The sequence below is a fragment of the Zingiber officinale genome, chromosome 5A (genome assembly GCF_018446385.1).
Source record: "Zingiber officinale cultivar Zhangliang chromosome 5A, Zo_v1.1, whole genome shotgun sequence".
NCBI lineage: Eukaryota > Viridiplantae > Streptophyta > Magnoliopsida > Zingiberales > Zingiberaceae > Zingiber > Zingiber officinale.
This window is the reverse complement of record NC_055994.1, coordinates 39,859,366-39,886,487: the sequence shown is the minus strand read 5'-3', so window position 1 is coordinate 39,886,487 and position 27,122 is coordinate 39,859,366. Positions and strand designations below refer to the sequence as shown.

The 27,122-nt window shown below is 34.9% G+C and overlaps 1 protein-coding gene across 1 annotated transcript in view; it reads right to left on the bottom strand.

Moving 5' to 3' along the window:
* The window catches only part of LOC121979537 (probable sodium/metabolite cotransporter BASS4, chloroplastic), a 32,429-nt gene extending 8,929 nt beyond the window's left edge, over positions 1–23,500 (bottom strand). Inside the window, exons 1-5 of the mRNA XM_042531526.1 lie at positions 23,425–23,500; positions 16,569–16,628; positions 16,048–16,115; positions 1,736–1,821; positions 261–390 (exon numbers count right to left, since the gene is read on the bottom strand). Of these exons, the coding sequence (XP_042387460.1) occupies positions 261–390; positions 1,736–1,821; positions 16,048–16,115; positions 16,569–16,628; positions 23,425–23,500 (420 nt within the window). The remainder of the gene's footprint in view (positions 1–260; positions 391–1,735; positions 1,822–16,047; positions 16,116–16,568; positions 16,629–23,424) is intronic.
* Between the last annotated feature and the right edge of the window lie 3,622 nt (positions 23,501–27,122).

The window sequence follows — 27,122 nt, the reverse complement described above, 5'->3', positions numbered from 1 at the left end:
AACATTCTGAATATTATGCCAATTAATTTTGTCTTTATGCTCTAAACGTTCACAATATTTCAGTTGGTCCGGATAGTCAATTATAACGTCCAAATGCCCATACATGGGTGCATTGGGATGTCACACTCATTGAAACTAAAGCATAGCTTTTTGATACCTGCAAATGGAAGAATGAAAACAAAGGAAAACATGACAAGCCACGAAGAGGCTAGATATTCTAACAGCTATTGGTAAAACTATGAGGGGGAAATATAACTAACCTGACTAGAAACTATTATGACTGCACGAGCATTTTCATTCTTTGAGAAAATGGACTTGTCACCACCAGAAACAACTGAGAGGCTCTTCACTGAAATGATGTTGAATGCCAATAACAAAAAATGTAGGAGCCTGCAAGGGTATTGAAATTATAAAAAGTTACAGGCGAATTCCATCAATCAAATGACTTCACTTTAATATGAATAATGTAGACTTACATAACTCTCATGTAAATATCTATAGCAATTATTCTAATTCATATATTCACAAATTTGGAAAGAGGAGATTGTAGTTTCTGTTCTGCTGAGTTCTTTCGTAGTGATACAGAAAATGAGAGACTAATTTGAGACAATGGATTGACTAACTTGTCAAGCTCTTATGCAACATAATAGAACTTATGGTTGAAGGATGCAGAAAGAAGAATTTAACCATGTTTTCTCTCCTACCTGGAAGGTTGGAAAATTGCAATCTAACATATTAGGTCAATATAGCAATATAATCATTTAAGATAGCTTAACTAAGATAAGGTGCCTTCAGTGCTCATCAAATTTTACTAAACGTCACAGCAAACCTTATAGGTTATAGCATTGAATAATCAACTGATTGATACCTGGTTTTCTTTACATTTTTCCCCTTTGTGTTACAGCTGATGATAGAAACAAGGGTAGCAATCCTCTCATTTATTCCTTTCCAATCGAAAAGTTTTAATGCAATCCTCCAAATTGCCTAGAACAATGTAAACGGCCTTTCCAAAAGGTCAAACTCAACATAGAATTGTTGAGAGAAATCTTGAAATCTACACAGAATGAGATCTAAACCATACTCATTACAACAACCAAACCTTATCCCATTAAATGGGGTCGGCTATATGGATCCTTCTACGTCATAGGGTTCTATCCCCTACTATATCATCATTTATATTTAAATAAATTTTATCTTATTTTATTATTGTTAACTAATTTTTTGTCTTTCTCTACTTGTTTGATATGTACATTTGTTATAGTTTTACATCGTCTAACTAAAGCATTTATTGGTCGTCTACATACATGTTTGTCTCATAACATCCTCATCTTTACAATTCTCATCTACTGCTCATGTGCTCAAATCATAGCGCCACATTCAGCTCCATATAACATAGCATATCTAACCACCGTTTTATAAAACTTTTCTTTAAATCTAAACCATACTCATTTTGAAATAGAAATTGTTTAAGGGGTAACTTAAAATTCGGTGAACCTCACAACCCTCATCGTTATTGAGAATTTTCCCAATTGATGGTATTGAATCTTATATTAGAGGCCATTACAGCAAGTGTCATCAATGCAAGGGCCTCCACCAAAACAAATTGGAATCTGGAAGGTCCCTTGACATCCAATAACATTGAGAAAAGAAAATTGAGGAACTGGAGCTTTGGGTTCAAGTAAAACCACAAAACAAACAGATACATAACTACTATGTAATAAGTTGATAAACATACGTTGCCATGCCCACTGCAGTAGCAAACACTGCAGGCTTAACTGTCAAAAGCAGAGGTCTGGACCTGCTCACTTGCATCCATGGCACCTGGAGGCCAAAAAAGACCAAATAAACATACAAAAACAAAAAAACACAGTACAACCTAATATGGTAAGAATCCAACAGCCGGGGTTCCCAACAAAATAATTCCTTCTCTTCCACATTTCCTACAAAATTAATTTGTGTTACATTCCATGCCTAATTAAAGATTAAGTAGGATATGGACTATGAAAGTGCTGATTCAGTGGTTGTGGATCAGATTTTAGAGTTAATTTGGGGTTATACAGGTTAATTGAGAGTGGGAACAGGAGTGGAATGATAGGCTATCTAAGTGCTGATTGAGTGGCATTGGATAAGATTTTAGGGTCAATTTGGGTTTAAACAGATTGACTGAGAGTGAGATCAAGTGTGGAATGATTTAATTTCACCATGGAGCTCAAATAAGACTTAAATCAGACCCTTTAAGGCTGAATCGAATGTGACCAGGTTCCGGATGATGTCAAATGACTAGGTTTAATTGGGGTAAGGGTTTTGCATTTTTAAAAACCCCTCTACCGCTTGCCTTTTCTCGAAATTGCAAGAGGCCTGCACGCTTGTCTCCTTTGCATGGCATGACACAGACCCAACTCATGTCTTGCAATAACGAGGCATGCAAGGAGCTCAAGCAAGAAGGTTGTTAGAATGTATACTAAAAGCCTAGCTTTTTGTATAAACATTTTTTTTGAAATAAAAATCACGTTGGTCAAATATCTTCATTTATGTTAAATGTAGTTGTTCATTTAATTTATATTGTAGATAACGTGGTGTGTGATGTCACACAGAAGATCATATTATCAGTTCCTTATAAATTATAAATAGTAGCTCACGACCAAAATGGATAGGGACAAACCATTGGAATGGTCGTAGTGTGATTTAATATTAGTTTATCTTGACTATAAAATTATACTAGTACACTATGAGTGTAGTGAGCAGGACCATTTGAGGTTGTTCTTTTTATACTATTGCATAAAAGAACAGGACCTCTATTATTATGAAAGTGCGTACTCTTAATTCCGATATAATGACAAACACATATATTTAGTATTTATTTCTTTAATTTATCAATGGGTGAGATTTAGTTCATTAAATCAATAGGCCCGATAAGTTGAAAAATAATATTATTTATATGGTGTGTTGTTGATTATAGAAGGAAACTGTGTCCTAGTTATCTAGGTTGATGATGTCCCCTTGAGGAGCTCATAAGGATTGTCATGTAAACCCTGCAGATGGACTTAGTCCGGCATGACAATAAAGTTAAGTGGTACTACTCTTGGAGCTAGATGTTAATTGAGTGTCAGTAACTCATTTAATTAATGGGCATTCGATATCTTAAATACAGGGAGATGAACGCATTTATGATAAGAAGGAGCCCATAATATAATTTGGGATTGGTGCAGTAGTTCAATAATAACTCTTTAGTGGTATGAGTTATTATTGATGAACTTGAGTTGGGTGTTCGGGACGAACACAGGAAGCTCAAGCTCATCGGGAGACCAAAGTCAATTCCTTCTCTAGGTCCCTATTGTAGCCTCTTATATAAAGTCTTATATCCACCCAAAGCCCAGCTTCTTAGCCTAAGTTAGGGTCGGCCAAGCCTTACTTGGTGTCCAAGCAAGGGGTCGGCCAAGCCAAGCTTGGAGCCCAAGCTAGGGTGGGCTAAGCCTTGCTTGGTGCCCAAGCAAGGGGCCGACCACACATAAATTAGAAAAGGAAATTTTATTTTTTGTTAAATCTTTCCTTTATAGAGATCCATAAAAAGGATGTAAAAGAATGATTTTAATTATAAAACTTTCCTTTTTTAGATCGGTCACAAAAGGAAATAAAAGTAGTTTTTATCTTGTTAAAATCTTTCATTTTATAGAGATCCATACAAGGGATTTAAAAGAGAGATTTTAATTATTGAAATCTTTCCTTTTATAGATATCCACAAAAGGATTTAAAAGAGAGATTTTAATTTTATAAAACATTCCTTTTATAGCTATCCACAAAAGAGATTTTAATTTTTGTTTAAAATCTTTCCTTGTTTGATGAAAAGGGTGTGGCCGACCATGATAGAGGATTAAAAGGAAGTTTTAATTTTGTTTTAAAACTTTTCTTTTTTGCATTCACCAAGGATTATAAAAGAAGAGGTGGTGCCTTATGGTTTAACACATTTTCTATTTCCTCTTCCTTTCCTTGGTGGTGGGCCCTTCATCTTTTCTTTTCTTCTTCTTCTTTGTGGCCGGCGGCATCAAGCTTGGAGTTCCATTGGTGGCTGGATACTTAGAGGTGAAGAAGAAGAGAAAGGAGGTTCTCTAGTTGTGATATCCCTTTGGTGGCCGAAAGCTTGGAAGGAAGAAGAAGGTTTGGGTGGATTTCATCTTGGTAGATCGTCGCTCACACGAAGTCCAAGAGGAGGAGAGGAATACAATAGAAGATCAAGAGGTTATTAAATCTTCAAAGAATGGTATAACTAATTACTAGTTTCGTTTCATAATTAGTTCATATTCTTTGAATGGATCCTGAAATATCAACACAAGAGACTATCGATTTTAGGCTATCGGTTTTGTGTTATCGATTTTGTGTTTCGATTTCATGTTTCGATCTTGTGCTTCTATTGAGGTCTCTTTAGTTAAACCGAGGGTCACTGTAAGAAGTTTAAACATTGAATTTCTTTGAAAGGTTTTGTCTAGGAAGTGATGGATGATCTCATATCCAAGAAAGCCTAGTGTCTCGCCATGTTTAACCTGGAAGTCAATCTTTGAAATAAATGTTTAATCATCTTCTGTAATATGGTTTAACTTCTGAAGAACACATCGGTTGAACTTGGAGTAAAAATGTTAAGTTTCGTTTCCAATCCAAGTTTAACTTCTGAAGAACAACTTGGATTAATAATGTTAAGTATCGTTTGCAATCCAAGTTTAACTTCAGTAGAGCACATGAGTAGCTAGGAAAAGTTCTGTGCTTGTACAAAATTTTTATACTGGGAACAGAACGGAATCCAGATGTAGCAACCAACAAAGGTAGCAATCCCCTCTAGCATAGATTCCTCCCCTTCACCTTTCTCTACCAATTGTGCAAACCTTTTTCCTATGTGAGAGATCAACCCAATCTTCAACTGAAATAATACCACTATAGTTAAAGAATTAAAACTCTAGCATGCATTATACTTTAAACCTTGTCATCTAACAAGCAATAAAAGAAATATGTCCTATAATGGACAAAACTATAAGAACATCACTTCAGCCCAATAGCATATAGTTGTTAGAGTTGACAATATGACTGAAATGATCATCTGACCGCTAAATCAATTCAAAACGTCCACATACTAGGTTATGGCTCCTTCATTAGTAGAAACACCTTGAGAAGATCAATCTCAAAAGCTTACAGTGAATGAATTGGTAGGTACAAGGAGACAGAATGCTTTAGGCATAGAGGAAATTAAAGTATGGGATTATTGCAACTCGAATATGCCAATAAAAGCTATAGCTAAAATTTTATGTTCATTTGAAAGCACTTTAGTCCATCTTGGTGAAATCCTCAAGTTTTTTTTTTTTTTGAAATGATTTGAAGGAAATATTTCAATTCATTCTACTAGGAAGAAGATATCTGAATTATTTTATTTGGAAGAAGAGATTCTGATAATTCCACTTAAGAGATAACTAGCACTAAAGAGTATTCCGCACCTAATATTTTTATTGCATGGATCCATGTCAATCAATCAGCTAAAATGGACCGCATTTTAGGAATACCTTACTTCGATCAAGACACAGTCAGTGTTGTTAAAGGCGCGAGGCACACTGAGGCACAAAGGGCTCCCTAGAGCTCGAGGCGCGCCTCTTAAACATGAGATTGATTACTATGTCAAATATGATAACTATTAATATTCCACACACACAAATTTCAAACCACTAGCCATGAGATACATAATATGACAAGCAAAACAACACCATAATAAAATTATTAGGCAAGAACACATACAAGAAGAAAAATGAAAACAGCAAAAAACATAAAAACAAGCGAAAAAATTTAAAAAAATAGACAACCGCAAGAAGAACACCTACCACTACCAGCAACAGAAGAAGAAGAAGAAGAAGAAGAAGAAGAAGAAAAAGAGAAAAATTGAAAATGAAGAAGAAAAGAAGATAACAGAAGAAAAAGAAGAACAGAAGAACAAAAAAAAAGTTTAAAACACATACCAGTTGATGGGTATGGCGGCGCAACTTAGGCAACGACGGCGGCAGCCGAAAATGCTCTAGGGAGGCTAGGGTTTGGGTGGGTACCTCTCTTTCTTGCGTTCGTTTTCTTCTTCCCTTTTATCTTTTTCCTCCATGCCCTAATTCCAAACCAAATGAAACACTTTGCCCAAAAAATAAGTTTAAAACGTGAAGAATCCAAAAGTTCAAGAGGCACGCCTCGTTCACACCCTAGATGAGGTGCAAAGGCGCCTCACGCCTTGTGCGCCTCGCGCCTAGGGCGCGCCTCAGTCGTGCCTTTAACAACTCATGACACAGTGTCTACCAAGTTGTGCCCTTGTTTTTAATATCACTCTTAGCCTTCATATTTTACGGTTACCCAATTTGTATGAGATTAATGTTGTTTGTTTCTATTCCTTTTGAAAGTCTATATGTTTTGCTATTTTTTCTCAATTACTTTCTTCTTTTTAACTCCGCCCATGATGACCGGTCATGGTCGGTCCCAAGCCCGGATAAAGGAGGGTTGCATTGGGTTGCCAGCCAGCGTCAAAACTATGACAAATATTCAATGAATTGATCCATTAAACTATTGTGTTAATGCTAGATTGTTCCCCGGAAGGAATGCGTTGCAAGGTCCGACTGTAACGTCTCGGCAAGGACCGCTATATCTCCAGAACTCGAGTGTAGTGCTAAATATGCAAGAGTTCACGTTACAGGATCCGACTATAACGTCTCAGCAAGGACCACTACATCTCCATAAGAACTTGGGTGTAGTGTTAAATATGCAAGAGTTCTCACACCATAGATTGGATAAGAACAAATATGATAGAAAAACTAATAATCTAAGATTTAGAACATGGAACATAGGAACTCTCACTCGTAAATCAATGGAGGTAGTAGATATGATGATTAGGAGAAGAATTAGTATTTTGTGTGTACAAGAAATAAAATGGACAGGCGAGAAGGCAAAGATGATAGAGAACTCGGGTTTTAAGTTATGGAACATGGAAAGAATAAAGCAAGAAATGAAGTAGGTATTATCATAGATAATTTGTTAAAGGATGAAGTTATAGGAGCAGTTAGAAAAGGGGATAGAATTATAGCCCTTAAGATAATAGTGGCGAAAGAAACTATGAACATAATTAGCATATATCCACCACAGGTAGGATTAGATGAAGCTACCAAATCAAGGTTTGGGGAGAACTTAGATGAAATATTACAAAATATTCCACTAAATGAAATGATTTTAATAGGAGGTGATTAAATGGGCATGTCGGAGTGAAAAATGAAGAATATGAGAGAATACATGGGAGTTATGGGTTTGGAACGAAGAATGAGGAAGGGAAAACTATATTAGATTTTGCGATAGCATATGACCTTATATTAGCTAATACGTTTTTTAAGAAAAGAGAAGAACACTTAGTCACATTCAAGGTTAGGAAGAAGGATAGAAAGATTTGTAAAGATTGCAAAGTCATCCCTGGAGAAAGCTTAACTACCCAACATAGGATAGTAGTGTTGGATATACGCCTCAAACATAGTATCAATAGAAAGAAAATATATACGATTCCTAGAATTAAGTGGTGGAAGTTAAAGGATGGGAAGCAAAATATATTTAAGGAGAAGGTAGAAGTAAAGTATTAGGTGAAATATACGATAACTCTAATACAACATGGGATAAGATGGTATCAAAGTTGAAAATAATAGATAAGAGTGTACTCGGTGAGTCAAAGGAACATGCACCACTAAGTAAAGAATTTTGGTGGTGGAATGAGAAAGTACAAGAGAAAGTGAAGGAAAAACGAATAGCTTATAAAGAATTATATATTTGTAAGAACGAGGAAAACTTAAAAAAATATACAATAGCCAAGAAAGAAGCTAAGAAAGTAGTGAATGAAGCAAAAAATAAAACTTTTGAACGATTATATCAAAAATTGGATACAAAAAAAAGGAGAAAGAGACATTTATAGAATAGCTAAAGTAAGAGAAAGGAAAACAAGAAATCTTAGTCAAATAAAATGTATTAAAGATGAATATAATAGGGTATAGTAAACGATGGAGAAATAAAAGAGCGGTGGAAGAGGTATTTTCATCAACTTTTTAATAAAGGTTTAGGTGACCAACTTAACTTAGGTAATTTAAGTAGGTCAAATGAGCATAGAAATTTTAATTTTTATTATAGAATTCAAACTTCAGAAGTAAAACAAACTTTAAATGAGATGCACAATGGAAAAGCGAACCAGATGATATTCCGATAGAGGTATGGAAGTACTTAGGGAAACAAGGTATTGAATGGCTTACAAAATTATTTAACATGATATTGAAAACGAAAAAATTGACTGAACACTGGAGGATAAGTACTCTAGTTCCCTTATATAAGAACAAAGGAGACATACAAAATTGTGTAAACTATAGGGGTATTAAACTAATGAGTCATACTATGAAACTTAGGGAAAAAGTAATAGAAAAGAGATTAAGGAAAGAGACCACAGTGACAGAAAATCAATTTGGGTTCATGCCTGGAAGGTCGACAATAGAAGCTATACATCTTCTTAGACAATTAATTGAAAAATATCGGGAGCAAAAACAAGATCTACACATGATATTCATTGACTTAGAAAAAACTTATGATAGAGTTCCAAGAAAAATTATATGGAGAATTTTAGAAAAGAGAGATGCTAGCATAACATATATTGAACTAATTAAGGATATGTATGAACAGAGTAAAGACTTCAGGCAGAGTAACTGAAGCATTTCCAATAAAGATAAGGTTACATCAAGGATCGGCTCTAAGTTCTTATCTTTTTACACTAATTATGGACGAACTCACTGTGCACCTTCAAGACACAATACTGTGGTACATGTTGTTTGCAGATGATATTATTTTGGTAAATGAAACATGTGAAGGAGTAAATGTTAAACTAGAATCTTGGAGGGAAATACTAGAAGGGAAAAGTTTTAAGCTTAGTAGATTAAAGACAGAATATATGGAATTTAAGTTTACCAATATTAGAAGTAATGAAATAATTGTTAAGATAGGAGAGGACGAGTTGCCCAGAACTAAGAGATTTAAATATTTAGGATCATTTTTGCAAAACGATGGAGGGATTGAGAGAGATGTCTTACATAGAAAACAAGGAGGATGGGTGAAATAGAGGGGAGCGTCGAGTATTTTATGTGACCGTAAGGTACCTTTTAAACTTAAAGGTAAGTTTTATAAAATCGCAATTAGGCCTGCTATGTTATATGGAGTTGAATGTTTGGCTATGACTCGAGCACATGAGCAGAAGATGAGAATTGCAGAGATAAGGATGTTAAGGTGGATGTGTGGACATACGAGGATGGACAAAATAAGAAATGAGAGCATTAGAAAGAAAGTCAGAGTTGCATCTATTGAGGAAAAACTCCGAGAGACACATTTAAGATGGTACAAACATGTACTTAGACGACCAATAAATGCTCCAGTTAGACGATGTGAAAATAAACATGCATATCAAACGAGGAAGAGGAAGACCAAAAAAAAAACTTGATTAGCAACAATAAAACAAGATAAAATTTATTTAAATATAGATGATGATATAATAGGAGATAGAGCTCAATGGCGTAAAAGGATTCATACAGCCGACCTAGTGGGAAAATGCTTGGTTGTTGTTGTTGTTATTGTTGTACTTTGTTCTTTTTAATATTATGGAAGTTTTCGCTCTACGCAAGTTGTAATTTTCTTTCTATAATTATTGCAAGAAGAGAATTAATTATCCCAAAACTTGTTTAATTGTAATTTTCACTCTTACTATTGCTCGTTTATCGTTGATCTCAACTATACTCACGATTTTCCATCCCCTAAATTTTTTAGTACAAGGGGGTAGGGGTCAACGTAAACACACCTTTTTCCTAGCTCCATGTCAACTTTGTCAAATCTATAACTACTTCTAACTTCCCTATTGTAGCATCAGGCAACAGGAATTTACAATTAATTTTGATTGACTACAAATGAGTTGATTACCCAATCGACTCAGTCATGCAGAGAAACATTATATTTTTGTCTATTGGCTAATCAGCTTAAAGTCAACAAAGCTCACTAGTCGACTAAAGCCACAACTACGATCATCTTAATGATCGATATTCATCTAACTTGAGATCATCTCCTATTTCCCAAGGATATAAGTCTCACAACTCTCATAGTTCACACACAAGCTCAAGCTCGTCTTCTGTAATTTGCCTTCGCCACCAGGGACATCTCCTGCTTGGCCCTCAAGTCCTTCAAATGCACTAAGAACATGGTTCACTCCACATGTCATCTTTCACTCTTCCCCTACATAGTTCGTCTTCTTTCAATTATCATCAATACTGGTCCGTCAAATATCTCATACCATCCTTCTTCAATCCCCACCAAGCCAAACAACTTGGTCACAAGAAATCATGTTCCACGAGCTACTTCCACACCACCTCAATTCTTCTCATCCTACGGTCCCACAAATGCTGAATGCAACCTCCTCTAAACTCCACCCTACCTCGAGCCATTAAGCGTGTTAGTTTGATCACACAAAGTCATCATCCACACTTGACCACATCAAATCACAAGCTCCATGTATGTCTTTCTAGGTTCCTACACCACTTAAAACATATCAAATACAAATTTAAGACCTAACTTGAACTCTTAGCATAAACATCAAAATCTAGAGCACTACATTAATAATTTTCTTTTTTTGATATTTGACAATATATTTAAGTTAAGAAAACCAACAAAAGAAATGGAACCTAAAGGAGGCTCCCTCTACACCTAAGCTCCCTCTAAATCTAGAAATTTTCTAAATTTTCACTAGAGGAGAAATAAGATTTCTAACTTAATTTTTTTTTTCCTCTCCCCCATTAATGCACTCAAAAAGATACACCAACAATCTTTCATCTAATGGTTTAATGCATTTAAATGATCTTTAATTTGTATTCAAAGTCCTCTAATGAATTCTAACATGAATATCTACATTATGATGATCAATCACATGTTGAATGTTCTAATTCTAAACATTCTATGCCTACTATCTACTAAATACCAATTGATTATGACTGAAACAGTCTAACTCTACACCCAAATAGTGTACAAATTTCTAAAATTCCCCTACAATTCCATGAACCTCTAAAAACTCTCAACTTTTATGAAGGGGTTTATTTCATCAATTATATCTAGTTGGGAAGATTTTCTACAAAAAAAATTATCATATTTTCCAAGCTAGATACATTTCCCAAAATTAGTTATAAAGACTAGTTCCTTAACCTCAAAGTTGTAATTTTGACCTTATACAAGTGCATTTGTCAAACACAAACTGAAATACCCCTAAGCATATCAAATACAAATTGAATTTATTTCATGCAACTTAAACACAAAATATCCTTTGCATGAAACATCCCAATGTTTAGGGTTACCGTCTTGAATGTGTGTAGTAAGTTCGTCCATAATTAGTATAAAAAGATAAGTACTTAAAGTTGATCCTTGATATAACTCGATTTTTATTGGAAATGCTTCAGTTACTCCGCCTGAAGTCTTTACTCTGACCGTTACATCCTTATAATATCCTTAATTAGTTCAATATATATTACGCTAACACCTCTCTTTTCTAGAATTCTTCATATATGATGATAAAATTTATCCAAGTATAGATGATGATATAGTAGGAAATAGAACTCAATGGCGTAAAAGGATTCATATAGCCGACCTTACCTAGTGGATAAGATTTGGTTGTTGTTGTTGTATGAAACATCCCAATGTGTCAATTATCTAGAATTGAATTTGCCACTCATTCTCAAACTTATAGACACACCCTAAAACTCTTTCAGCACGCAAGTACAATTTCTTTGGGATACAAAACCTAAGCTTTAATAGCTCGAGCGGTGTCATGTTTTAACCTTTAAGTGGAATGATATTATTTTAGTATCGTGCTAATATTTTAATGTAGGGTGTTGATGGCAAATTGCAGGTGAAAGAAGTAAAGAGTTGAAGAAGAAAAAATAAATATATACTTAAGTTCAAGATCAAACTTTGTGTTCCATCTAGAATAATATAGTTTTGATATTATCTTTTGTAGACATACAACAACAATAACCAAGTCTTATCCCACTAGGTGGGGCCGGTTATATGGATTGTTCTACATCATTGGGCTCTATCCCCTACTATATCATCTATACTTAAATAAATTTTATCTTATTTTATTGTTGCTAACCAAGCTTCCTCTTCCTCGTTTAATGTGCATATTTGTCATAGTTTCATATAGCCTAACCGAAGTATTTATTGGTCATCTAAATATATGTCTATACCATCTTCAACATGTCTCTTGAGTTTTTCCTCAATAAATGTAACTCCGACTTTCTCTTTAATGTTCTCATTTTTTATTATGTCCATCCTTGTATGATCACACATCCAACTTAACATCCTTATCTCTGCAACTCTCATCTTTTGCTCATGTGCTCGAGTCATAGCCCAACATTCAGCGTCATATAATATAGCAGATCTAACCATCGTTTTGTAGAACTTCCCTTTAAATTTTAAAGGTACTTTACGATCATATAAAATATCGACGTACTCCTATATTTCAATCATCCTGCTTGTATCATATGTAAGACATCTCTCTTAATCCCTATATCGTTTTACAAAAATGATCCTAAATATTTAAAGCATTACACAAGATAAAAAAGTTAACAACATTATCTTAATTCATCTTAATCTACATTATAGCAAGTAAAGGGATACAAAGCGAAGAACCTCACACTACAATCCGTTAAAAAATTCCCTCATCAGAAGAATTAATGTCTAGCCTAAGAAGATACTATCTTATATAGGGAAGATTCAACTCATCAGCTCAGTCTTGCAGGGAGTAGAGTGCTTTTGACTATCTATTCTTCCATTGCCTTATGGGATTGCAAACTGCATCTAGAGCACATACAAGAGTTTTACATGGACATCCATGCATCATCCTATCTCTTGAGTTGGCATGTACAGGCTAAAGGATGAAGGTTGGCAAGGGCTACAGGACCTAAAGGCATGGAACAAAGCACTGCTTACAAAAGTCTTATGGCGCATTCAAAGAAGTAGGATACTAATTAAATGGATACATCATACATACTTAAGCAACGTGAATATCTAGGCTTGGAAAGCCAAGCATATGTACTTGCCACTGATTAAGAAGCTATTACAAATACAGGAAGAATTAGCTTCTTCAGTTGGTTCCTCAAAGGTAGCTGCACAAATGTTGGCCAGGTTTGGTCAAGAGGGGAAAAAAGTTGTCAGAGCCTATCATCATTTCAGCTAGCTCCCAAGAGTCATGGGCTCGTACAATGTGGAAATCATACGGCCATGTCTAGCTAAAAATGGCAGCGTATATGAGGGTGAGGAAATGGATGTGGAAAGGATTTTTCGAGAGAAACAAGTGCATGTATACCGTACCTTTGGTATCTACTCTGACTTAATGTTGTTTCAGGCATGAGTAGAGACTCAAGGTAGACCTTTTGTACATCTTCTCTTTTAAAATACATACTTACATATAACTATCAAAAACAATGCTACCACATCATAGGATAGTAAATTGGCCCTTGATGATAATTTATATCTCATACCTGATAGATCATGATTTTTCTTGCCTGTTCCTAGACCTAGGCATATGTTTACCTTAGCAGAATTATCATGAAAACTAAACCTAGGATTATCATCATAACTGAAACTAAAATTATACATAGGTAACTGAAATTTGAATTCAAATTCAAATTAGACATTAGTTACCATTTATTTTAGCTTTGGAGCTCCCCCTCAATTTGAGCTTCCAACTTTGTCCTCATTCTCTCTTAGGCTTCTTCATCTTCAATACCTCCTTCTTTGGGCACTTGCTATGGTAGTGGCTCCCCCTCTCACAGCAAGTAAGCAAATTATATGATCCTTCTTTGTTTCTTTCTTCCTACAACTTGTTTAGGAATTTTTTTACTTTCTTTACCCCTTCTTGGACTTGTCATTATTCCTCGAAGAGATGGATGGTTCCCACTCAACTCATCTGATGAAGAGGGTCTTATATTCTTACTGATTCCCTCAATGATTTGAGTTTGAATTTTATCCTCTTCTTCTTCAATTTTATCTTATACTTTCTATTCTTGGACTTCTTCCTCTTGTTTGAGATTCTCATGCTAATGAACTATTTATTCTAAATCTCCTTGGTATTTTGCATTTTTCAAATCCATTCAAGATTTTTTGGGCACAACTAAATGGATTTTAAAGTTATAACCTCCATGTCAAAGCTTCTAATGGCACTTCCACTTGTTAACATCATCAAATCACTATAGAAATGCAATGCTTCTCCATCAAATAGATTGTACGGTTGCAATTAGTCCTTCCAAGCAAACGAGTTCCAATACCACTTGTTATGATTGGAAATGCAGTGAGACCTGTTAGATCTTCCTAGCTTTAATACCACTTGTTAGGACTAGTGTGTATAAATAGTCCAATAACATAAAGAGGAATGAATAGCGATTGACCTACAAATAAAATCTTTCTATTCTTGCTAATGGCTAAGCAAGACCATACAAAGTTTTGCAGTGGAAATAAAGTATTACGACAGTTGCTAATTCTAATCGCTAATAAGATAAAGTAAATGCTATTTGGAACCCTCATTCCTACTCAACAACTTATGACTGTCGGTGAGTCACTCTCGAAAGTCCAGCATCTTTCTCCATCACGAATAGCCTCCAAAGGTGGAGAAACCTCTGACAAAAAGTCGTACAGTAAAGCTTACAATAAGATGTAGAGGATTAGGCTACAAGGAATACAAGAGGAGTTAATAGATTAGAACAATCCATATTTCACCTGTAACGACCCGGCCCTTTGGCCTCTTGGGCGGCCCTTGCGACGGCCCACTGGCGGCCCTTATGTCGTTGGCCCATTTGGCGACCTCTCATGTCGTCGACCGACGACCCATTGACCGTGTCATTATTCACTAGGACTTCCCACCAAGCCATCTACCATGGTCGCACCAAGTCATGCTCCACAAGTTGCTCCAACACCACCTAAATGTTTTTGGTTCAGTGATCCATCGAATGATTCATGCAACCTTATCTGAACTCCATTAGACCTCAAGTCATTGAACATGTTACCTTGGACACGCTAAGTCATCATCCACACTTGACCTCGTTGAGTCACGAGTTACATAGGCTCCATACATATCCTACCAAGTTCCTACACAACTTAAACACATTTTATGCAAACATCAAAACCCAAGGTCGAAACCAACCACTTCAAGCACTATTACCAACAAGGTGTTTATAATTTATGCATTCTTTATAAAGTATATTTAGTCAATTATTTATTTTTCTCAATTATTCAATTCTTTTATAATGTGGTGCGACCCTTTCTCAGACCCCGCACTAGCGAGAACTTTGTGCACCCTGCTTCCCCTTAATTCTTTTATAAGATTATTGTATTTTCATTATATATGTTGTAATTTCTTTTCTATAACAATTGTGAGAAGAAAATTAGTTCTCCGAAACCTAGTTTCAAGGTATAAAGTTTTGCCCCTTGTTATCCTATCCATTTTTCCCTTCTTTACTTGGAGTCAAATGGACTGTTCCCTTCAAAGCAAAGAAAGAGGATAGAAAAATTTCCTCAGGAGAAGGACAAGGACAAGATTGTAAAATATTTCTTGCCCAATCATTTTCTTTGGTAGAAAGAAAGGATATATATATATATATATCAACAATTAAAATAGAAAATCATAAATCAAAATAGATTTGAAAAAGGAAAAAAAAATTAAGCTCGTATTTGAGCTTTATTCCATGAAAGTGATTCTTTGAAATCAAACAGAAGCAATATAGAGAAAATAAAAACAAAATCTGGTTTTGTACTTTTATTTTTAAGAAAGTTGATATTCTCAATTATTTTGTTTACAAAAGTATCCTCTTCCCTTAAATAAAGGCATATGGTATTTTCATTGTATATAAGGTTGTACTTCCCTTTCCATCATGATTATGAGAAGAGAATTAAAATGTAAAAACTAATTTTACATTAAATAAGGAACAATTAGAGACTCACGAGACTAAGAAGCACGGCACTTAACATGGACAAAGATTGGCGATTCCGATCAACAAATTCTGCCATGCCTGAAAAGTAATACCAAAACACTTTCATATAGCCCCTATGTAAACAGAGAATACACACAAATCCAGGTTTCGGAACATAGAAGAAAATAACCTCAAACTAATTTGAATTGTCTATGATTTGCACTCTTTAACTAGCATAAAATTCAATAATCCTTCTCAAATTATTAACTCATGAAAATTTTATCAAGGATAGCTTCAAAAGAAAAACAATCCATGGAACTCACTAGAATAATGAATTACCACTCTGATTCACATAAAGCAAGAGTTTTAGTGTGGATACAATGAAAAACTTGGCATTGCTGGTTTTTCATTATAGACAAGTAATATTTAGTGTTCCCTTGTGACTTCTAAAGGAAGAGTTTTCAGTAGCATACAAAGAAAAGGAAGAAAAAATAAACATGAAAAAAATACAAAGCAAGGGAAGAACAAATAAACATGAAAAATGTAACTCACTTTCTGATGAATCACGAAGGACCTGCAAATATTGAAGTGCATCAGTTTCTTTCCCATTTCCTCAGAAATATTCACAAGCATCTCAGATTACAAAATGAAGGATGTAGCTAAACAAGACAAGAAGATGAAATATGAAAAGAAGAAACATTTTGTATAAGCAACACTTTACTTTGGTAATTTTTTCTAAGATATTTATATGGTCGGTTTCATAATAAGAGTTGATTCTACACCTTAAATGTAACATTATATATGGTTGGTTTCATAATAATAGTCAAATCTACACCTTAAATGGTAACATTACATTCAATTGTGAGCATTATCAACTGAACAAGCAATGTCCAACTACTTTGGGTTGAACAATCATAGATTCCTGGATATTTGATAACAAATAATTGAAGAGAGTAACAAACTTGGTATTGATTCCAGCTAACCACAATATATAGTGATCTTTTGTTTATTTTCATAAAAATTTAACAAGAATAGATGTTGCAAGTACTTCGGGTTGGTTTTGATGTGATGAACCGAGTTAAGTTAGGTTCTACGTTTTTGATGTCTTGTGTCTAAGTGCGCAAAGACTTAGGAACACAAGAAGTCGAGCGGAAGATGCAGTGAGAAAGAAGGATGACACAAGAAGTGAGTCGACAGACTCGGTGCATCCGAGGGGCGAGAAGCCGTGGAAGAGTACATCGGCGGACGAGAAGGACGCGCGCAATGCTTCCGAGGGATGAGAAGCCGAGGAGGAAGGTTACTCGAGGAGAAGTTCAGGTGAGCTCAACTCTAGACGATCAAAGGATCACCCAAATGACCAAACAAGTGATCGGACAAGTCAACACTGAGTTGACTTTGTACAGGCGCCTGGAGTCGTCCTGGCTAAGTTAGCAATTCGAGCCATTGCAGCGAGGATCAACACTGGAGTCCACGTTAGCAAACTCCAAACACCCGGACCAAGTCTAGGCCTCCCGACCCTCGAAATTTAATACAACACACTTGTACTTTCAATTCTTTATTCTGTTTTTATTTTGTTAGTGCTTAAACGTTGTAAGGGGCTACTTCGTCTGTCAAAGGAGCTTGATAGTACACTTTCTACTGCCTTGAATTAGCAACCTCCCTGGTTGCAAACCAAGTAACTCTTCTTGTTCCCTTTACTTTTTATGTTATTATTTTTGCTTAACTAATGTGTGTTCGTCCTTGCTAAAGTTCAATAGCAAGAGAAATTTTTAACCTTTATTGTAGGGTTATTCATGCCCCCTTTAGCCGGCCTACACAGTACCTACAATTAGTATTAGAGCCCAACCGATTTAGAAGGACTAACCGCCAGCTAAAGCAAAAGAAAGATGGTCGGATCTAGCATCTATCCACCAACATTTGAGGAGGGTGTGCGTTTTGGAAATGAAAATGGAGATTTTTTCGAACCGACTTTGATATAATGTTAACAATGACATATGATTTTGAAGCACCAAAGGACAATAACGGAGAAATCGATGAACACCTCTGGACCAAAAATTAGTGCAACGAGTTTATAGCAAATAGCAAGGCCGAGTTTCACCTTGTGAGCGTACTACCAGTTGAGGAACTCGACAGAATCGACATATACAAATCTGCCAAAGCTCTCTGGATAAGATTCTGAAACTCCACGAAGAACCAAAAGAAGATGAATCTGACTCTTTGATGGATATCTATTCATCTTCAAAAGAGTCTGAGACCGAAGAGATTGTCGGAACATCACTAATAGCCGAATATCTACCTGAAGATGATGAAAGTGTTTTGGAAGATAGCATCAATGAAGGGGGAGCGTCTACCTACCAGTCTGATATGGTAAGTGAGGTACGTAACCTTCCTTCCGACCAATTATATGAATGTATTAAGATGCTTAGTGGATCACTTTGTAAATCTAGGATAAAATATTTAGATTCGAAGAAACAATATAAATGTCTAGTAGCAAATTTAAGAAACTTGATATTAAAAATAATAATTTGAAAGAAGAAATAGAATTATTGAAAAATAATTATATATGCTCCAATTTGAACATTTCACCAATTTCAAATTTTAGAAATACCGGAGGACTAAGTTGGTTTATTAGAAACCATTGGGGCCAAATTATAAAAGTGCCTAGAAATTATATTCCAAGAAAATTTCTGATAAATCCAGTAGGTAGGAATTTATTTTAGGTTCCTAAATAATGCTTAGTCTGATTAAATTAATTTTTATATGTATGCTTAATTTTTAGAAGGGGAGCCTTGGCGCAACGGTAAAGTTGTTGCCATGTGACCAAAAGGTCACGGGTTCGAATCCTAAAGCGACCTCTTACAAAAACAAGGTAAGGCCTCGTAGAATGAATCCTTCCGGGACCCAGCATCCGGGAGCTTCATGCAAGTGCCTTTTTTATGTTAAATTTGATTTAATTTTAACATTTTTTTTGGTAAAATTAATTATTTCATGAACATTCTGTTAATATTTTTTGATTAATTTTTTCTGTGATAATGAATTATATTTTCCATTAGATTAAAAAAATTGAGAGTTTTCGACGATTATATAATTTTTTATGAATTTTTAATCAAAAAAGGGAATCTTTAAAATTTTATTTTTTCGAAGATTAATTTTGAAAAACTTGATTTTTTGGATGAAGACCGTTATACGTTGAATGCTTAGAAAAAGAAGCTAGATTTTAGGACTTAAAAAACTATTTTTAAATATTTAAATTTGAAAATGATTATTTCTGCTCAAAAATATTATTTTTGGTCAAAATAAAAATTTGTTTGTCTGAAAATTTTTATCCTAATTCGATTGTTTTTGTTTGACCATGACAAAAATTTTCAGAATTTTTCAAATATTTTAAATTATTTTTCCAAAATCTTTGAATTAATCGATTAAAAATTATTTCTTCAAAAATTAATTTCGATAAAAAGGTAATTATTGAAAATTCTGTTTCAATCTCCTAAAAAAAATTATCAATATTTTTCAAGTGTTTTCGTACTTTCCCTGTTTTTTTTTTAATCAAAGGGGGAGAAAATTAGAGATTAAGTTAAGGGGGAGATATATAATTTAATATTCTTTTATTGAATTGATTGTAATTTTTTTAATAGAAATAATTGCTAATTAACTTATTTAAATTATTGTTTGTTTTTAACTCTAACTTAACTTGAATTATTGCACATCATAAAGGGAAATATTGTAAATACCCCGGATTAATTTTGATGTGATAGATCGAGTTAAGTTAGGCTCTATATTTTTGATGCCCTGTGTCTAAGTGTAAAGGTATTTAGAAATACAAGAAGTCGAGCGGAAGACGCAGCGAATGAGAAATATGACACAGGAGGCGAGTGGATGGACTTGGTGAATTTGAGGGGCGAGGAGCTGCAGAAGAGTAGATCGATGGATGAAAAGGACGTGTGTGGCGCTTCTGAGAGACAAGAACCCGGGGAGGAAGGCTGCTCGAGGAGAAGACCGGAGTTGGTTTCAGGTGAGCTCAATTCTGGACAATCGGAGGATCACCCAAATGTCCGAACAAGTGATCAGACAAGTCAACATTGAGTTGACTTTATCTAGGCGCCTGGACAAGGACTAGGTCTAGGGCGCTCGGAGCAGTCTTGGCCAAGTCAACGATGCGAGCCGTTACAGCAAAATCAGCACTGGAGTCCACGTTAGTAGACTCCAGGCGCCGGACCGGGTCCAAGCGCCTGGGAACACGATAATCTTTATAAAGAAGACGTTGTGGAGTGGATCGAGTCGACCACGTCCAGGTGCCTAGACCGGATCCAAGCGCACGAATCGGAATCGAATCCTGGCTGTAATGCCCAAAATCCACTAACCCAAAAGCAACCTGATAAATGGTTAAATTGTTTCAACTAAACAGTCATAAAAGTAAAAAAAAACGATATATTTAAACGTTAAATGCTAAAGGGTATCACATAGTTATTTTAATTTAGAAATATATGGTTTTATTTAATAGTAAAAATTTTCAGAATTTATAGGAGGGGATTTATCTTAAAGGAGTCGGACCCATTATGTTGGGTTTAATGGGCTAGACATCACCTACTATATAAATTAAACCTTAAGGGGGGAGGGGGGGGATTGAAAAATCTCGAACAAGGCTAGAGGGGGGTCTTGGAGGAGGCGGCAGCAATTGTGAGGAGGGTTGGAAGAGAGGAAACAAAGCAGTTCCGCGACTTCTTGAAGGAAGAACGAGGCCAAAGGACCTTCCCATCGTTGCTCCTTATCATCGCCCGTGCCAACACCCAGCTTTTGAGCACCAAGGCACCTTTTAAACCTTTTCTTTATGTGCCATTTGGATCATATTATGCACGCTTTAATATTTTTGTATGAGAAATCTTGAGGTTTAGTTTCACACCCCTTATACTGATTTCCCTATATTATTTGGAATTATATGCATGGTTGGGATGGTTATTTGAGGTTCGTGCAGCGGATTTTGAGGTATTTTGGGGTTGTGCGTAGCAGATTTTTATAGTTAATTGAGGTCGTGTGCATTTTTAATAGTTATTTGAGGTTGCTACACAGCAGTTTTTTATAGTTAATCGAGGTTGTGCACAACAGATTTTTGATAGTTGAGGGAGGTTATGCGGCAGATTTTTGGTTATTTGAGGTTATGCATACCAGATTTTTTATGGTCATTTGAGGTTTGTGTGCCGCAGGGTTTAAGGGGTAGTTGCAACAGTTTTTTTTAGGGGTATTGTGTGTGTGTGTGCAATAGGTTTTGATGAATACTCGGTCACCTTACGTCCGAGGAAGCTTAGGAGTTGTGGCAACATCATGAGTAATCGCAACACATTCAAAAAAAACAACGAGTATTTTAAGTGTTTATTTAGCTTCATGTAGTTATGTAGCTTAATGATATAAACGTTTATTGAGATTTACATAGGCTAATGATATGCATTTTTATTGAGCTTTACGTAGGTTAATAATATGCATGTTTATTGAGCATTGTGTAGTTTAATAAGATATGCTAAAGTTATGATGCATGTGTACCTGAATGGAAAGAATGAAAAAAAATGATAGTAATGATGAGGATTAATGAAAATTCTACAAGGGTCAAGGCCTCCGAGGAACCCGTTTACAGGACAAGGCCCCAGAGGAACCCCAACACTAGATTTTCATATTTGGCCACTGACCAGTGACAAGAATTCTTGGCCTGTATTGTACCATGGTTATCTGATTGATAATCGAACAAAGGATAAGGATAACTAATGCATCTCCATCCAAGAATGATATATGATAAATGCTAAGGATAGTGCTATGCGATGTGATGATTTTAAAGGATACATGAAAAGCGTTGTGTGATACTCATAGTTTAGCATTTTATGGTAGATGCCTATATGTTTACTTGTTTCTTTGACAATAAATTTCAATTAAATTTAGATTTAATGATGCACGTACGAAAGCTGTTTATGGAATTCTTGCTATTATGATTTGAAGGTGTTGAGTTAGACTCAAGTGAGTTGGTTTGTGGCGGTGAAGAAAGCAGATGGCGTTGGAGGCTCGAACCCTTGACCCGGGCCCGGGCCGAGGACCTTTGATTTTCGCGCAAAGAATAAATAAACAATATTTATGATTTAGAGAGAATAAAATAGTATTGAATTTAGACCTCCAGGATGTTTGACTGGTTTATTAATTACAGTCAGTTTTTCTTATTTCATTGGAATGTTATATAGTGCATGGAATGTAAAAAAAAAACATAGGGGCATTTTACTGGCGCCCGAACCGGGTCCAAGCGCTTGAGAGCTGCCAAGTCAGCAAACGGATAACTTTGACCAGTAGGCTATAAATAGAGCCCTGGTCCTTGAAGTTTAATACAACACACTTGTACTTTCAATTCTTCATTCTATTTTTATTCTATTAGTGTTTAAATGTTGAGGGGCTACTTCGCCTCCAACTCTGTATAAGAATGAGCTTGATAGTATACTTTCTACTACTTTGAATAAGTAACCTCTCTAGTTGCAAACCAAATAACTCTTCTTGTTCCCTTTACTTTTTATGATATTATTTTTTCTTAACTAATGTGTATTCGTCCTTGCTAAAGTTCAATAGCAAGAGAAATTTCTAACGTTTAATTGTAGGGTTATTCACCCACCCCCTCTAGCCGGCCTACACAGTTGCCTTTGGAAGGAAAAATTGCTGAAACTGAATTCTTATTCTAGCTTCATGGCATATAATTTGTCTAATCTCTTAAAGAAAAGTTATTTATTTATCTGATCACCATATCAAGTTAGAGTTGTGGTATTGTATCTATGGTTTCAAATGTTGATTTGTATCAATGTGACCTAAACATTTTCATTGTGATCACCAACCAATATTAATGTTGTCAATCAGCACAGAAAAATGTCGCCCATGCAAACACAATTTTAATAGTACCAACTCAGAGTAAGTCTATCTTGACTGATACTATTCAAACCTGACCAAGACAATAAGATTTTATTCATTACTCATTTTTTTTATTTTGTTAGTAAATCATAGGGAAGAGATGAAGCACTAAAAAGAGGAGAAAAGAAGCACCAATGAACAATATTGACAAAGATAATAAGATTCTCACCCATGACTCATCCTTCAATTTTCTCAGTTGTCACAAGAAGATAGAAACACTAAAAGCAAATGGAGGGGGAGAGGCAATGCACCAAATGGAACACAATAGTAGCAAAGAGTAGCACCAGAGTCAAAGCATATCCATATTTTGAATTTATAACTATTTTAGTTTTATTTGTGTGAGTTCAAATCCAAGTTCAATGATTGACTGATATATTTATGAACATGTAAAGTCCAAGAATAGATATTCTAGGCCCATTATTAAACATGTGACCAAGGTTGAGAATACCGTTCCGTGCCGCCCGGCACGGACGGTTTTTACCGTTCCGCCGGGCGGCCGAAACCGGCACGGGAGCACCTCCCGTCTCGGCGCCGCCGGAGGAGACGCGGGACGCCATCAGCGGCGTCCCGCGACGACTTCGGCACCGCACGCGACGCCTTCGGCACAGAAGGCGTCGCGCCGAAGGCGTCGTGCGCGACGCCTTCTGCGGCGCCGATGGTGTCGCCGAAAGCGTCCGGCGACCTTGCCGGACGCTTCCGGCGACCCTTCCGGCGCCGCCGGACGCCTCCCGCGGGATCGCCCGCGATGATCGCGGGCGATCTCGCGTACGCCCTTTTTTTTTTATTTTTTTTTATTTTTTTTTTTAATAATTATTTATTTTATTTAATTAATTTAAACAATTCCTAAGAGGAGTTGTGATATTCTGAAGAGGCTTTTACAAACCTAATTAAATTATCCTAATAAAATATATAAAAAATATATTTAAAATTAAAATAAATTAAATAAATTTTATTAATTAATATTCTGAAAAAATAATGTTTTAAATTTTATTTAAAAATTAAAAAAAATATAATAATTCTTATTTATATTCTAATATATTTTTTATTATTTTAAATTTCATTTAATTTTTTTTAAAAATTTAAATTTTTAAAATTCTAATAAATTATATTTATATTCTTATTTTTGTTTATTTTTTAAAATTTTTTATTATTTAAAATATATATTATTTAATTATTAATTAATTAAATGAATAAATAGTTATTTTATTTATTTAATAATAATAATATTATTATTATTATTGTTATTATTATTATAGATACTTTCATTTTAATTTGAATTATTGTTATATCAATTCTATTTAAATAAATTTATTTTTAATTATTTTTTCTAATAATATTAAATTATTCAATAATTGAGAACTTATAATAAATCAATATACAACTTATTTTTATATATACCATAAACATATTTATCTTATAATTACTATAGATAAATAAAAAATACCGAAACTGAATCGGCACGGCACGATACGATACCGAAACCGTATCGTTCCGGTCTGAGACCGAAACCTCGGCATGGGTCGAAATTTTAAACCTTGCATGTGACTTAGAAATATATGTACAATGCTATTTGATGCACGCTACTCAATTAAGTATTCCGAAGGTATAATCATTAGTCAAGATATTTGCCAAATTTTTGTTTGTTTTAGAAAATTTATTCAATTAAACCAATGCTCTCATCCATGCATGACACTTAATTGAATATTAGGATGGTATAATTATTAGTCGAGATATTTGTTACACTTCCAACCTAAAATGTTTAACTTAATTAACTTTTTAATTGCTATAGATTTATTGGAGGCAAGTAAGCTAAATGGAAGGATTCTAGAATTAAACTTGATCTAGGAACACTTTAAAACATGTAGAGGATGCTAAAACTATACTTCTAAACTAGAGATTGAAACTCTAGCGGTGAATGTTGCTTTAAGCCTTGATTGTATCCTCTAAACACTGCTAATATAGGATCAAAGTCCAGATGAAAAAAGTGAAAGTTGTTTCCACTGTTGAAGCATATGCAAAACTACATCAACCATCTCACGAACATGGAACCTAATTAATTGGGGCACATGACTTCATGAAATTATAGTATCTTAAGCTGAAAATAGTTGACTTGGATGGTTCACTATATTTAAGAATTTGTAACAACAAAGCTTTTATCCCATTAAATGGGATCAGCTATATGGATCCTCCCACACTTTATTTAAGAATCTTCAAACAACTAAAAAAACTTGATGTTGTTTAGAACTACTGTTTCATTTGTAACTTGCTAAACTATAGAGCTTTCTTTTTCAAACTAATACTCTTGAAATTCCATAGAAATCATTTATGTCAATCATTGTTGCACAAATTTAAATTATGGGCGAACATATAGGAGGGTATATAAATATAATAACATTAAATTGTGTAAAAAAAACAGATACAAAAATATGCTAGTTTTTTAGTGTAGCTCAGACCTAGGTCGAAGAAGTTGACTATAGAAAACTAAGTAGAGAAAGTGTACTGCTAAGTTGAATTATACATTAGGCTTTGTATGAGGGAACTGCTTTAGATTTCAATTGTATTCAATTGAGTAACAAGCAACTCGTCCAAGTAGTTGAGGGGCAAATCAGTAATAAGACGTGCAATGCGGTAGAACAGGATTAATCATTCAAAGATTTGTTTGAAGTGGTTAATTGCAGTTAGTTTGTTTTAAGTGGTCACTTGTGCACTGTGATTAGGCACTCCCTTACAAGTATTCTTCTCCTTAAATGTAGATGAGTTATGTAATTTTTCTCACCTTTGGCTTAATATTTTAAGAATTTTAATCTTATAATCACCTCTAGTCATCTGTGTACCACTTCCTGCCCCTTTAGTTTAACTACTTACATTTGTCCATACTCCAAACTCCCCATCTGATGACTCCAATCTGACATTACCTCAGTTGAACTTACACACCCACCTTCCATTCTAAGTCAGCCAAAGTGATATTAATTCAATTGAACTGTTCTGTTAAGGTTTCTTAATCTCTTCTAGGTGGGAAAGCCAGAACCCCTTTAAGCCATCATTCCACCCCCTGCCCAAGCTTGGGAGTTGGGATAAACTTTATTCTCAGCCTCCCGCACAACTAAAGGCTAAAGCTAAGCATTAGAAGATTAGGGTTTACCGTATTTTAAGCCCCTTCTCCATGCTCCTCGAATTGGCAGGGCATGCTCTTTTCCACCTGATTATATAAGCATCTTACAAAAAAATTTGATGCTGGGCTCTGATTCCCTTTGATCCACTCATAATTCAGCTGTTGAATAGCTAAACTCGAATATTAGTCGGTTCTCTCCAAACTCTTGGTGCCATCTCCTAGTATTTTTAGTTGTAAGCACTGCCAGTGATTGAAGCAAATGAAACACCATTACATGAGAGAAACTGAATTTTCTTCTCCTAAATATAAACAATAATTATCCTCAAATAGGATTAAAACCTAAAGAAATTCTAATTTCCATCAAAAGACAAGAGAAAATAGCTTCATTTCACAACCTTCTTGGCTGATATTCACCTAGTGCTTAACATCCATCTTAAAATCACCAAAGAGAAGTAACATGACACTAAGAATGCCTCAGAAAATCAGTTTCTCTACTTTTATCATGAACTTGAATGAAGAACCTAATACAACAGTACTAAAGGTTCCCCTAATCTGGTAATTGCCAAAATGCCATTTGAAGTCTTGATTCTAACATTTTCCTTTTTCTTGCAGACGTTGATGTAATTAAACAAAATTGATGTATTATAATTACTCAAATAGGATTGCAACCCAAGTATTTATAGATTCCAAAATAATAAACTAATCAAAACTAAGAACCTAAACTAGGAAAATATAAAACTAATCTATTTGTACTTATTCTCATGGTCCCTCTCAAAGTGGAGCTTAGATATATATATGTCCAACTTATTACATAGAAACATAAATGGAGTAGTAGATAGCGGCATGATAGAGATGTCAACAATTTATCCTCGCGAAGAAGTGTAGAGCATACTAATTTTCTTATACATAACAACTTTGCAAATGAAGTGGCAATCCACAAAAATGTGTTTAGTGTGTTCATCGAACCTGGATTGTTTGCAATGTGAATAGCTTTTGATTGTCACAATGAATATTCATTAAATCTGTAATGTTAAAGCTGAGTTCTTCAAGAAAGGATTTTAGCCACA